At 37.3% G+C, this 14,744-nt stretch overlaps 1 protein-coding gene across 1 annotated transcript in view; it reads right to left on the minus strand.

Moving 5' to 3' along the window:
* Positions 1-14,744, minus strand: part of LOC150076231 (uncharacterized) — a 120,710-nt gene that overhangs the window by 52,981 nt on the left and 52,985 nt on the right. Inside the window, exon 2 of the mRNA XM_090387292.1 lies at positions 14,111-14,287. Within this exon, the coding sequence (XP_090243418.1) occupies positions 14,111-14,209 (99 nt within the window). The 5' untranslated portion in view covers positions 14,210-14,287. The remainder of the gene's footprint in view (positions 1-14,110; positions 14,288-14,744) is intronic.

Below are 14,744 nucleotides of genomic sequence, written 5' to 3' on the forward strand. Positions count from 1 at the left end.
GATGTTAATAGTGTATCTCTGCCTTTATGGTGTTGTTTATTCAGTTGCTACATGCGCGCAGCTTTGTTTATGCGTATCAAGCGTGCCTCCTCGTTTTGTAATTGTGCTTTATTCCCTAAAAATGAGTAAAATACTTAATTAAAAGGTGTGAAAAGGAAGCGTCCTGGTGAAGACACTGCAGATTCAGAGAGAAAAAGAAAAGCAATTATCGATAAACAGAGGCGGACTGGGTCAAAAATTCTTACCCGGGAAAATTTATAGTGGCCTCACACTATGGTTTATGGCCAAAATCACACTGGCCCACCGGGGTTTCCCCGGTAAGGCTTATGGCCAGTCGGCCTCTGTTGATAGAGAAAAAATATGAAATTGTGAAACGCTTTGAGCGAAATGAAAGACCATGTGATATTGCACGTGCTACAGGCCTAAATGAAGCAACGGCGAAAAGCACATGACAATTGCAAACTTGACAGGTTGAAAATTGAAAAGATCTCAATTGTAAAGGGCTTAAAAATTTTAGAAAACATAGACTCCAACGAAGAACGCGTTATAGCTACAAAGCAAGGAATAAAAAAATTATTAGCTTGCTACTAAGAAATTCTGCGTGAAAAAAAGAACGCGCTGTGTCGTCACACGAATTTGTTAGATTTTATGAAGCCATCGACATCGAAATAACTTTTTAACGTAAGTCATTTGTTTTTTTAATACATATTTTGTATTAATATGTATAAAGAACTGCAATTTTATTAATATTTTTCTTCTAAACTAGTGTTTTTGTTAGTCCTTGGTCCCAATTAAGCAAAATTTATATGTATTTATATGCAAAGTTGTACCCCAACTTACGCGAATTCGACTTACGCGATTTTCGTCGGACCCACCTATTGCGTAACTTCGGGGTATTACTGTATTGTAAAAGAGTATACGATATAAAACGTTCATAAAGCACAAAACGATAAAAACATTCTAGATAGAATTATTTAGATTAATAAGTTGCAAAAACTTAAAAATAGCTGACACGTTGTCATTGTCCGATAAAATCTGTCTGAGTGTATAAGGTTCAGACAGATGGCTAAAACATAAACGGCGGTCATTATAAAAAGACGGACATTCAATTAAAATATGGTGGACTGTTAAAATGGTGTCGCAATTTCTACATATCGGACGATCGTCTGCCCTCAGCAGATAGCAATGTGTCAAGTGACAATGTCCTATGTGAAGCTGAGATAGAACAACTTCCTCTTTTCGGTTCCTGCGCAGACTAGACTGCCAATGTTCAATTACAGGCTTAATCTCATATAACTTGTTTGCAGCCTGTCCATGCCACGAGTGTTGCCATTGGGATACCAGTTTCTTTCGAATTACTTGCCTGTAGTCTGTATAGGGGACTAACAGGCAAGAGTTAAAGAGGTTCGCTGATTTGGCTGCAAAGTCTGCCATATCATTTCCTGAGATCCCAATATGGCCTGGGATCCAGCAGAAACGAACATCAAATTCAGATTGTGCAAGGAAGTGCAGCTTCTGCTGTAGCCTGGTCAGGACAGGATGAGGGTTGAACCTTATCGATGATAAAGCCTGCAATGAACTCAGAGAATCGGTATATAAAATATATCTTTTGTGGTTGGTGGTTTGTATACGATCTAAGGTTAGCTCAACCATGTGCAGCTCTGCAGTGAACACACTGCATTCCTTGGAGATCTGCTCAGATACCGTGGTGTCTGGGAAAACAGCTGCAGATCCTACAGACATTTCTGACCTCGAGCCATCTGTGCAGACGGGCAAGAAGTCAGCATGTTCCGAGCACTGTGCTAAAAATAGCTGCAGGTAGACAGTGGATGGAGTACTGTCCTTTCTCCAATTGTTAAGAGAGAAGTTGCAGTTTGGGACACGAGCATGCCAGGGTGGAGAAGGTTGCCCTGTTGATGGGGCAACATTGTCTAATGTGATATTCAAATCATTGAGTAGCCTTTAGTTACGAATACCGAATGGTTGATTGGCAGTCTGGCGAATGTTGTACAGATTTTCCCAACGTGGCTCAAAAACGGGTGTCCACGTCAGATGGTCAGGCAGGGATTTCAGTTTCAAAGCATACTGTAGAGACAACTGTTTCCTGCGAAGCGATAATGAGGGCTCATTCGCTTCGACATATAGGCTATGGACAGGAGAAATTCAAAATGCTCCAGTGGCAATACGGATCGCCTGATGGTGGATGGGATCCAACCATTGGAGTACGCTGAGTCTAGTTGATGCGTATACCTGGCACCCGTAATCTAACTTAGATCGTACAAGTGCACGATAGAGGCACAAAAGGGTACATCGGTCAGCGCCCCAAGAATGTGAGGAGATTGCATGTAGGATATTCAAGCCTCTCGTGCACTTTGCACGTAGTTGACGGATGTGTTGTAGAAAGGTCAACTTTCTATCAAATATAAGCCCCAAAAATCTAGTCTCAGGTACTACTGGAATAGCATTTGTCCAAGCCTCAGTTCAGGTTCAGGGTGAAGATTGCGCTTTCTGCAATAATGCATGCAAACAGTCTTTTGTGGAGAGAACCTGAACCCGTTATTCGTTGCCCATGAGTTCAGATGGTCAATGGCACATTGCAGTTGTCTCTCAATTATCCTCATGTTGCAGGAATGACAGAATATGCTAAAATCGTCAACACAGAGGGCACAGTTTACAGATGGAGGAAGTTGTTCTGTGATGGAATTCACTTTGATGGCAAAAAGCGTAACACTTAAAACGGATCCTTGAGGTACTCCCTCCTCTTGGCTAAAAGAGCAAGAGAGAGTAGATCCTACACGGACTTGGAAAGAACGATGACATAAAAAGTTTTTAATAAAATTGGGGAGATTACCTCTAAGGTCAATGCTGTAGAGGTCTTTTAAAATTCCAAATCTCCAAGTTGTGTCATACACTTTTTCCATATCGAAGAACACAGACACCAGGTGTTCTCGTTTTAAAAAGGCATATCGAATGGAAGTTTTGAGCCTGATTAAATGGTCCAAAGTTGACCTATTCCTACGGAAGCCGCACTGCAATCTGGAGAGGAGCCCATTTGCCTCCAAATACCAGATAAGGCGGGCATTGACCATTCTCTCCAGAATTTTGCACAGACAGCTAGTCACAGCAATAGGACGGTAATTCGTTGGGATTTTAGGATCCTTTCCTGGCTTAGGAAAGGCAAGCGTGATTGCCTTATGCTAGGAATCCGAAAACTGCTCTTCTTGAAATATTCTGTTATATAGAAAGAGCAGTTGATCCATGGATTTTGCAGACAGATGTTTGATCATATCATTAATGGATAAGATCTGGTCCAGCAGCACTTGCCTTGGTAAGAGTTAGAGCTGTTTCTAACGCTTCCGTGGTAAAGGGCCCGTTATAGGGATGAGACCTTTTAGATTTAAAGTTAAATTTGGCTGCTTTTCAAGTTTATCTTTCCAGACCAGAAATTCTGGGGAGTAAGCAGATGTTGACGAGATGGCAGAAAAGGTCTCCCCAAGTACATTGGCTATTGCAGTTGGGTCTGCAATAACGCATCCATTACACTCCAGGACCGATAAAGGGTGCGATGTATATTTACCCTTCATTTTCCGGATTTTGTCCCAGATAGCTTTACTGCTGGTTGACTGGGTAATAGTGGATATAAAGTGAATCCACAATTCCTTTTGGCTCTGACAACGAATATATCATGCTTTCGCGTGTGCATGTTTGAAGACTAAGAGATTGGCTTGGTAGGATATCATTGGAATATCCCCCAAGCTTTATTTTGTGCCTTTTTTGCTGCTGTGCATTTAGTAATCCACCAAGGTTTTGGAAATGGTGGAAACCGGGTAATTGTTTTCAGAATTGTAGCTGCAGCTGCATGGACAATGCTTTCTGTGATGTATGCCACTGCATCATTGATAGGCTCCTGACTGACTGTACTGATGTTAAAGTCTACCAGGTGTTAAAAGGTATTCCAGTCAGCCTGGTAAATCTTCCATTGCGGTAACCTAAAAGGTGAGCATGGCATCCCTTTAAGTAGGCTGGTCATCATGGAGAAGTGATCACTTCCATAAAGGTTCTCCTTTACCTCCCAAGTGATTGAAGGAAGGAGAGAGGGGGAGCATATAGAGAGGTCAATAGCAGAGAACGTATGAGTAGGCATGCAGAAAAAGGTGTTAGTTCCCACATTTAGAAGAGATAGGTCATTGTCATTGAGCATATGCTCTATGACACATCCCCTTCCATTAATGTTTGCACTACCCCACAGTGTTATGTCCATTGAAATCGCCCAGGAGTAAGACAAGAGTAGGCAGCTGCACAATGAGATCATCAAGGTCTTTCTGGGTGATATCAGCACCAGGTGGCAAATAAACTGAACAGACTGTTAATAAGAACCCTACCATAAGGCGAACCGCTACCGCTTCTATGTTGGTGGTGAGTGGAATAGTTTGGAATGGGGTATGGTTGCCCAGAAGTATAGCAACACCCCCACGAGCAGGTCCATCTCCAGTTCTGTCCTTTCGAACGATAGTAGTCTTACGAAGGGAAGGGTTTTCATTTGCCTTCAGGTATGTCTCTTGTAAACAAAAGCAGACTGGCTCATGCTTTTGCAGAAGGGCCTTGATGTCATCATTGTTTCACCGGAATCCACGACAGTTCCATTGTAGGAATTTAGCCATTATTTTGGCTTGGTGGGTCCATCAGGCGGCTTCTGCGGTGCTGAGGGCTTACCTTTTTCAGTCTTGGCTTTATCCTTGCTGGGGAAGTATGGACGCTGTCCAGTGTCAAATTCCTTCTCAGCAAAGAGCTCTAAAACTGAATCTTCTTGTACCTCCTCGACATCCATGTTTTCTCGGGTACTAGGGGATACTTCACCTTTCTTATTCTTTTCTTTCGCAATTGCTTTTGTTACTTGTAGAGCATTAGGAGCTACCTATATAGGAGTGGTTTTTTTTTTTTTTTTTTTAAGAGCATTAGCAACTAAGGCCATATTGCTCCGGGATATGTGGTGGTCATTCCCTGACCTTTCCGCATCCTCCGTATTTGGTGGTGACAGGCTCGAACCCTTGTCCTGCACAAACAGCTTCAACTTCTTAAATATCCACTATCAATTCCTGAAATACTGATATTTGGATAATTCTCCAATAGGGCAAAGAGAACCTAGTTAATTTCAATCCTTCCAAAACTCAGTCCTGTCTTATATCTCACAAAAGGAATTCTTCTGTTCCTATGCTCATCTTTGATGATACTCCGATTTCTAGATAAGATCACATATCTCTATTAGGGAGTAACCTAACTTCTAATCTCTCTCTCTCTCTCTCTCTCTCTTGGCATAAGCACATCACAAATATTGCTTCCTCTGCATCTGATAAACTGGGTTTCTGTTTTGCTCTCGACATTACTTTTCTTCTAAACAACTATTCACTGCGTGCATATCTTGTATCTGCCCTACCATGGAATATTGTTCCCATATCTCGGGCAGTGACCCAATAACCTCTCTCTCTCTCTCATGCTTCTAGACTACGATTATGATTAATTATGGAACTCGTAACCGCTATATGGAGCGCTTCCAACCAAGAACAATGATGGGAATTGTGCACACAGTATAATCTTTCAACATCAGAACGTGGGTTACAATTCATGTGATGCTCACACCAATTATGTTCAGCAAGGGCAGAAAGGGCAAAATAGCCAGACCAACAGAATGGTTATTAATGGGCAGTGTGCTCCTCTTTAATTAACGTTATTTAACGGAGTTTCTCAGGATTGTCAAGTGATAACTTTAACACCTATTATAAGAGAAGCACATTATAGCTGAAAAAATTTTACCATTTTTTTTTAACATAAATACACTTTACTTAGTAAACAAATACTTTATTTACTAATGTTTTATGAGTATACAGACTAAAACACAAAGTATTAGAAGTTATATCATTCCCTTTACATATTACTAATATACAATGCTGTTATATTTTACTTACATTTTACACATAAATTCTGAAATAGTAATATAATTTAGTTTGCCCAAACTGATGACAGCTTTTTCCCATACATAATTCTTAATAGTGGTCAGATGCAATAAATGTTCAGTTCACTATCACTCTGCATTCTAATCATGCCATCACCTCATTAATGTTTTCAAGCACTTTGTTAATTTCTGGTGCTCTTTCCTTACACAAGTCAGCCACATAACCTTCTGGGTCAATCCCAATGCATATCCACCTCAATCCAAGCAACCAGGTCATTTGCTCCAAGACTGCCACCAAGTACATTACGAGCAGCCTTTGCTTCTTGTTCTGAAAATGCTGCTAAGTCAAAGTTATTATCGGTGATCTCATCTTTCCCAATACATTTTTTCCAGCAGTTCTTAATTTCTGTTGAGCTTACTTTCTCCCATGCTAATCCAATATTGTATACAATGTTTTTGTGTTAGTGTTTAGAGAAATTCTAAAACTTCAATTTCTCAGTTCACAATACCAGCAAGTAGCTCACCACAATAGTAGGCTTTGAAGTCTCAAATAACACCCTAATCCATGGGCTAAATTAGTGCAGCTGCATTCCTTGGCAGAAACATGACTCTAATCTTGCCATCTTTTAATTTCAGGACATCAGCCGAAGGATGAGCTGGGCAGTGTTTTTTCGAAAGCAAGTGGCATCTCACCGATAGTACAAACTCCCTTTCAAACCATTAAGCAAAAATATCACTCATCATCCAAGCATCAGAACAATTTGTATAAATTGCAGGTAAAGGTTTCACATTGACATGCTTAAAACACCAGGGACTTCCAACTTTTATTAATGCACAATGGCTTTAGCTTGTGATTTCCAGTCTTCTTTGTGCATTGGAACACAATAATTCTCTCTTTTACTTTTCATGCCCACTTTGTTGAGTGCCTTTTTAATATCCAGTGACTTGCTGGGAAGAAGTTTATAGTACAGCACTGTTTGATCAGTTGTAACAACAGTTCAACTGTGAATTCACCATTTTGAATCACATTACACAGAAATTCGGGAAATTCATCTGCTGTTGCAATGTCACCAAATGCAGGTGCGCCTACAAGGCTAACCTGGGACAAGCCTTCCATCTCCAAAGCCACTCTCCAGAAGCTTTAAATTGTCATCATCTCCATCAAGCAGCTTATGAAATTTAAGTGCCTACACTTTCAAAATTACCCCATTTATTGGTGCACCTTCACTACACTTCTGTAGAAACAAGTTATATAAGTATTGATCCACATCACTGCTTTCACAAAGTCTAGTTTTCTTTCTTTCTTTGGAGGCCTACTTCATCTTCTAAGGAGTCTATGAATGAAAGCAATTATTATTGTTCTTTAGTCCAACCATGGATCGTTCCTTCTGGAATTACGCGCTCATGAAATATAATGCAATTTGTTTAGCCACTCTTAACTCTTTCAATAATCTTTTAACTTTTCTTCAAATGTATAATTTTTTCTCTTGGTGGACATTACTTTAGTCCTACTGATTTACTAATTTCTCTATGTATTTATTTCTGATGCCCTAGAATTACTATGTTTTGAGAAAATTACATCAAAACCAAACTGCCTGGCCATCCTAGTGAAGTCACATGATTTCCATAAATCACCTTGAATGCTAAATACGGTCGATCTGCCAACCTGCACTGGACCAGCGTGGCAGATTATGGTCCATTTTCCTCAGCATGAATTGTTGAGGAGGCTTCCATCCTGCAGTGGGTTGATAATGGCTGCAGTTTACCTTTTTTTTTTTTTTTTTTACCTCTGGTAGCTGTTTGTAATTAGTATTCCACTGATATACACTTTTATTGCATCTTTAGCTGAAGGAAGAAACTGGGTGTCTACAGTAATTAGTCTCTGAAGAGTCCTGTCGTTTACTAAAATTACTCTGAATTAAAATTACTGAATATATCAAAGTGAATATACAGCCAATTTTTCACTAATTTTCCCTCATGGAAATATGGTAGTAGAATGTGCAGTAGATATGAGTGTATAAAATATTCACCTTTTCCAGTTTCCAATATGAAATTGCTATTTCTTTAAACATACTATTTTTTTAATTTGTTTTGGGGAACATGATCATACACACAGTAATCCAAAACTTTAGTATGAAGGGTGCATTATATCAAGGTTGCACTGTATTTACTGACAACATTAACAAAGGTTGCCAGGACAGTTAATGGCACAAACTAGGGTTGCAACTGTAATAAGATCTATAGAAATTAGGAAGATGGTCTGAGGAATAACAATTAAGGTTTAAAATTGAAAAATGAAAGGTACTGCACGGGAAGCAGTAATCCTAGAGCAGCATACCAATTGGGTGGTACTACACTCAATATAATGTAGGAAGAAGAACTAGGAGTAACTGCTCAGTCAGACATGAAGTTCTCTGAACAGTGCAGACAGGCTGCCAGGACAGCTCATGGGGTTTTGCCAAAGATATACAGGAATGCAGGGATAAGGAGACAATTATCTTGTATATGGCAATGGTTATGCCACACCATGAATACTGTATCAAGTATTGGAAGCTTCATTTTAGGAATGATGTATATCTATTGGAATAGATGCAAAGAAGGGCAACAAGCTTAGTAAGAGGCACAAAATAGTACTCTCACAAAGAAAGATTTCAGTTCTACAAACAAGAGCACTTAGACACTACTCACCTGAGAGAAAGTTTTACTAAAGTATTTAAGGGTTTAATGGGTTGAGTAAACTAAATGCTAATGGCATCCTTACTATCTGAGATGGCACATTTAAGGGGATATAAATTTAGTTTAAAAGGGATGGTTGCAGGCTAGATCTGTGAAAGTTTGCTTTCAGCCAGAGATTAGCTGATTTCTGGAAGTGATGGAATAGACAAATTATTATAGGGGATAAACAGATGACATGAGTAGCCCCAACCACCAAAAAAACCGTATTAGTTTGCTTTCTTAAATCATTTGCTACTACTAATAATCCTCAGGTTTAGGTACTAATGACTGCATCCAGTCATCAACAATGTGCATAACATTTAATATTGATCTACAAACAAATTTTGTAATATCTGCATAAACTATGATGCTAATTTTTGGTGAATATCTTGATAGTTTTTATGCATAGGTATACTTTTCTTCTATAGACTGCAATTGACCAACTGACTGGGGTTGGCTATTTGCCACTCCCTAGTCTATGAAATTTAAACGTGTTTTGTATTTCATTTTATATTTAAGAAATAAAGAGTTACTGAATTTAAAAATGACTAGTTTGTCCTATGACATTCTGCACAAATGCTATTTTTTTTTTTTTTTCATGGAAAAAATCACTATAAGAATTGTCAGAAATATAGTTTATTTTTCAAGCCCTATTTATTAGTGAGCAACAAAAAAAAAACAAACAAAAAAAACAACCTCTTAATGGTTGTACAGGAATATGCAAAATGAATGCCACATTTAAATTGCAAAGAACTCCAATTATATTTTACTACATGATTACTTAATGAAGAATTGTTATAAATAAACAAATAATATGCAACCAGGCAATAAAATACATGCAAGTATGCACAAAAATCTATTACAGGTAAATTTGTACACGCAAAAACTAAATTTTTGCAGGCAATAAAATTTTTACACCTAGTACCAGTTTAATCACAATTGATTGAATTACATTTCTTTTCTTTCTTTTTTTTTTATTCAGTACTTAAAAACAGAAGGATTATCTTTCCACATGAACATAAGTGACTTGGCTAAATATAAAAAGATGTAAAACCTCTACTTGAAATGAAAGCCCTCAAAAAAAAAAAAAAAAAAGGTCAATCATTTTATTTTTTTAAAAAAAAAAAAGAAATCTGGAGTTCTTTTCAGAAACATCAAATGTCTCCAGGGATGGTTGAAATTTCTGATTTAACTTTCTCCACCCTTCATTTGCACTGCTCAAAAAAATTCCTCATTATTAGGTTCAGTTACAGAATTAGGTTATCAAGCAAATGACTAAATGAACAGCAAATGTGTTCAAGCCAATAAACTGAAAAAGAATTGCCTTAGCAGCACCAAGAGCTGCAGTATCCAAAGCATCGACATTTTTTACAGAATCAAAAGTTTTGGCATAAAGTGTAATTATGTGCATAACATAATCCTATTCTCTCTCTTGTCAAAATAGGTGATTTTGGAAGACTGTATATCTCTATAAACGGTTATGCATGGAGCTTTTATGAGCATCCTTTTTGTACAAGATATAATTTTCCAAATTATATCTTGTACAAAAATTGAACTGTTTCTGCAAACCTATGTGAGACATGGGTTAAGCAAATAATGTGAAGTCTGAATAGGAATATAATGCAGAAATTGCTTTTATCATGTATGGAACAGCGCCACTAACAAAAATGCAAATTTTTTTTTGCAATGGGTCTATTCTCAGTCTTGCCCTAATAAATGCAGAAACTTTTACATGCATACATACATTACAACTGTGAAGCAGTTCACATTTTAGAGAATCAAACAAGTAACAAATGTACAATAAGGTTTTGTCTATAATGTCTTACATATAAAAATGGTAGAATCATTGTATGTAAGAAATTAGAAAAGAATTATCTTAATGTAAATAGCATTAAGATGATTTTTTCTCAAAGTAGAAACTTGCCTGGAATATTTTGTTTATACAAATTTTGGCGAGGGTAAAGAAAGTCAACACGAAAACAAAATGGTCTGTTGCTACCACAGTTTATCTCTGCATTCTCGATAAACAGACAGTGTGCTAATTGGTGCGTGAACACAACAGACGATAAAAGCATAGTGGTAAGTGATTGACTGACATTATGATATGCATATATAAAGAATCATTCTTTCTTTTCCTATTATTTCCTTTAAAGTTAGATAAGGAAACCTTTCCTTTTATTTCCTAATGTAACATTTAAGGTCAGGTTATGAAATATAATGAAAATTAAGAAACCTCGGTAAAATTCAAAACAGGGTGCGCACTCCACTGTAACAACCTAACCTTTTTTTCACTAACCTGCTTGAATCCATCCGAAATTAGTGGCATAAACTAACATAACCTAACCTTTTTTCACTAGCCAAAAATGAAAGTCTATTAAAAAGCCCACACTAAAAGCAACCCACACAATTAAAAAATTCCAATAGTCTGGAGTATGCACCCTGCTCTGAATTCTAGCCAAAACTGGCAACCCAGCAAACCTTTTCCTTTTTTTTTTTCATTAGGAAATTTAACCTTAAAAATGTACAAAGAAATCAGTAATATGATTTTTTTAATAGCGAAAACACTCATGAACTCCAATAATCTGCTTTTAATAATGAGAAAAACTAATCATTACATTGTCTGTCATGCCTACATGTCAATTAATATATCATTCTCAACTTCTACTGCTGCTATCAATAACAATAACATGCACCATCTGTTTACTGAAAATGCAGGGAGAAACTGTAGTAGTGGCAAACCAGTTTGTCCGGTAAGTTTCCCATAGTTTGCTGGGGTTCTTGTGTTGGTTTTCTTTATCTTAGCCCAAATTTTTTCAAAAATCACTGGAAAACTGGATTGCTTAACTTAGGATATTTCCACTTCCCAAGGTGCTTTTGAACAAAAGGAGAAAATGCCTATTCTGTAAATTTTTATGGCAAAACAACTTATGATACACATACAAGGAATGTAGTTTCATCCAATGTAATTGTGCACTAATGATTAAAATGGTCACAATATGCACTTGCATACACAAATGCATATAATCTGATGCCTCGTTATAAACTTTTTTTTTTTTCAATGAAATATTTTAGAAATTCAATGGACATACTGGCAGATTTCGTTCATGAGAGGAATTTAAAGGTCTAATTAGCTAGGGCTTATTTATATTAAACTTCTTTATAATGAATGAAGTACAGAATCAAATGGCATCGTACACATAAATACTAGTAACTTTTTTTTATTAAAAAATACTGTTTTCTTTCTTTTATAAGTTGGTGATCACTTTGTAAAATGCAATAGTCATGTTATAAATAAAAATTGGCTGAAAAGACTGAAATTGACTAAAAACAAATTTCAGTAATTTAACTTGACAAACATTCAGTATAATCAGCAGCCATGTGCTAGTCAAAGATAATGAAAATGGCAGTTCGTAGCTAGTTATCAAAGGGAAACAAATTGCTATTTTACTACAGGTTAGTTTGTTTATTGTAAATTAATTTTTTGTAACTTACAAGGATGGTTCAATAAAGAATCGCCCTCACCTACTTCCACATATCACAGTCACGATATTTTGTGTAATATCATACATATCTCTGTACTAAAAGTGTAAAATTTCGGCCCTGTGTCTTAATTTGTTTTTCTCTTACAGAGCTGAATGTGTGACGAAGTAGTATCATGGACAAAGTTGAAGCCAGAGCTGTAAACAGGTATCTGTTCTTGAAGGGGAAATCTCCTAAAGAAATCCACGAGGAGATGACCGCTGGGCTGAGGTAAAAAAAGCCTGCATGAGAAGAACACAAAAGTTTGATGAAATTTACCGGTAACAGTACTTTGCCGTTACGGCATTTGTATTGTTTCTTGCTCGGTAAACAAATGGTGGGTGTTATCGGTCTGGAGTAGAAGTTGAATCCCACGGGAGTTTGAAACCCTCCTGAAGTGGAGGGGGTAACCTGACCTTTTTTCTTTAGAATCACTAATTGAATTAACTAATTGAATCACGGACAGAATCATTTTGGAAGTTCTGATGTCGTAAAAAATGTTCGTAACGTAGTTTCACCTGTAAAAAGTTTTTCAAAGTTTGCCGTGCTTCTCATGTAGGTTCCTTTGCCTTTTTTTTTTTTTTTTTTTTTTTAATAAACAATTTATCCACTAGTCCACCAGTGATTCTAAAGAAAAAAGGTTAGGTTACCCCCTCCACTTCGGGAGATAACACCCACTGTATGTTTATCGAGCAACAATACAAATGCGTTACGGCAAAGTACTTTTACTGGTAAATTTCATCGAACTTTTGCATGCTTCTCATGCAGGCTTTCTTTACCTTCGCCAACTGCTGTATATAAGGATGAAGCCCATCCTATGGCATTGTGAAGCACTGGCATAGACAGTTTAGGTGTGGTCGGACAACGGTAGAATCCGAGTCCGTTCCAGTTCGTCCCCATTCAGCGATCAGAAAAGTGGAGTCGTTAATCATGGAAGATCGCCAGATATCTGTGCTTGAATTGTCTCAGGAGGTGAAAATTGGTGTTGAAACAGTCCTTCATGACCAACTCCATTTATGAAAATTGAATGCAAGATGGATTCCTTGATTATTGAATGGTTTTCAGAAGGATGATCAACAACAGAAATCACAAGAGTTGTTAGCCCTGTGCCAAAAAAATGAGGAAGACTTTTTCTCTTGTCTAATCACTCAAGATGAAAGTTGGATACACTGTTTCGACCCTGAAAGTAAAAAGCAGTCCATGGAATGGCAACATCGTGGTTCCCCACCCCAACCCCCAAGACAGCAAAGGTCCAAGCATCAGCAGGGAAGGTCTTTCTGACAGTGTTTTGGGATGAGAAAGGCGTAATAATGACTGATTACTTGCCGAAAGGTAGAACAATTACAAGTGCCTATTATGCCAACTTACTCACAAAATTACGGGAGAAAATCAAAACATGTAGACGCGGCATGTTATTCAAAGGTGTGAGAATGTTTCAAGACAATGCCCCAGTTCACACTTCTAAAATTGCAACAACACAAGCGGCCACTTGTGGATATGAAATACTGCCCCAACCAGCCTACCCACTCAATCTCGCACCATCGGACTTCTTGTTTCCTTCCCTCAAATCATTTCTTCGGGAACTCACTTCCCTGACGATGAGACACTCATTTCTGCAACAGAGTCATGGTTCAAAGATCAACCTCACCACTTCTACAAAAACAATATCTGTAGCCTCATCCATCGATGGGGAAAATGTGTAAATCTGCATGGTGGCTATGTAGAGAACTTGTTGTAGACTTGTGCCAAGAATCAATAGGCTAGCACCTCTGCAGCTAGGTCAGGGCAATTCTTTATTGAACCACCCTCATAATTAGCTGTTTCAGCTTAAATCATTTATTTCAAAGAAAACATTACAGCAGCAATGGTCTCTTTCAAATTCAACAATCATTATTTACTTATCAAGGTAAGAAAGTGATAACTTACCACAGTTGCAGGATTTCTACTAACTTTGCAGAGGAGTTTGTTACTACTGTTGCTGAACACAGATGTTGAACCATCTGGATTCTCAACAATCTTGAACATGATAAATGTTTGAAAAATAAAGTTTTATTCCTTTGAAATAAAAGTGAAGGGCGTGATCCTTTTACGTGTTATTCATCTCTGCGAAATAAAAAAAAAAATAAATAAATAAAACAGAAACAAAACCTGTACAGTCTATATAAACGTAATACCTAAGCATACCAATAAAAAAAATAATAAGAAAAGACATTTAATTTTTAAAAATTGTATTAAACATCAATTACATACTGCAACAAAAATTCTTCTAGAAGGTTGGCTATTAAGACCGTAAGAAGTACATAATGTTCAACAGTAAATTTATTTAATCCATAAACTCTATTCCACAGTGGTAAGCAATCTCATTTACATTATCATTTATATCACTTCCTTCAGTTTTTTTTTTCTCCAAAGGAATCAAAAAAATTGGGGAAGGGAAGGAAAGAAAAAAGTGCTCAACATTTGCAGTTGAATATGACCATATATACTACAAAACTAATTTATCCACTGTGCCACACTATTTGCTTCTAGCCTGGAAACTAGTATTTTACAGGATGATCTA

This window comes from Mastigoproctus giganteus, chromosome 13, assembly GCF_048544385.1.
Source record: "Mastigoproctus giganteus isolate SK-2022 chromosome 13, ASM4854438v1, whole genome shotgun sequence".
NCBI classification, from domain to species: domain Eukaryota; kingdom Metazoa; phylum Arthropoda; class Arachnida; order Uropygi; family Thelyphonidae; genus Mastigoproctus; species Mastigoproctus giganteus.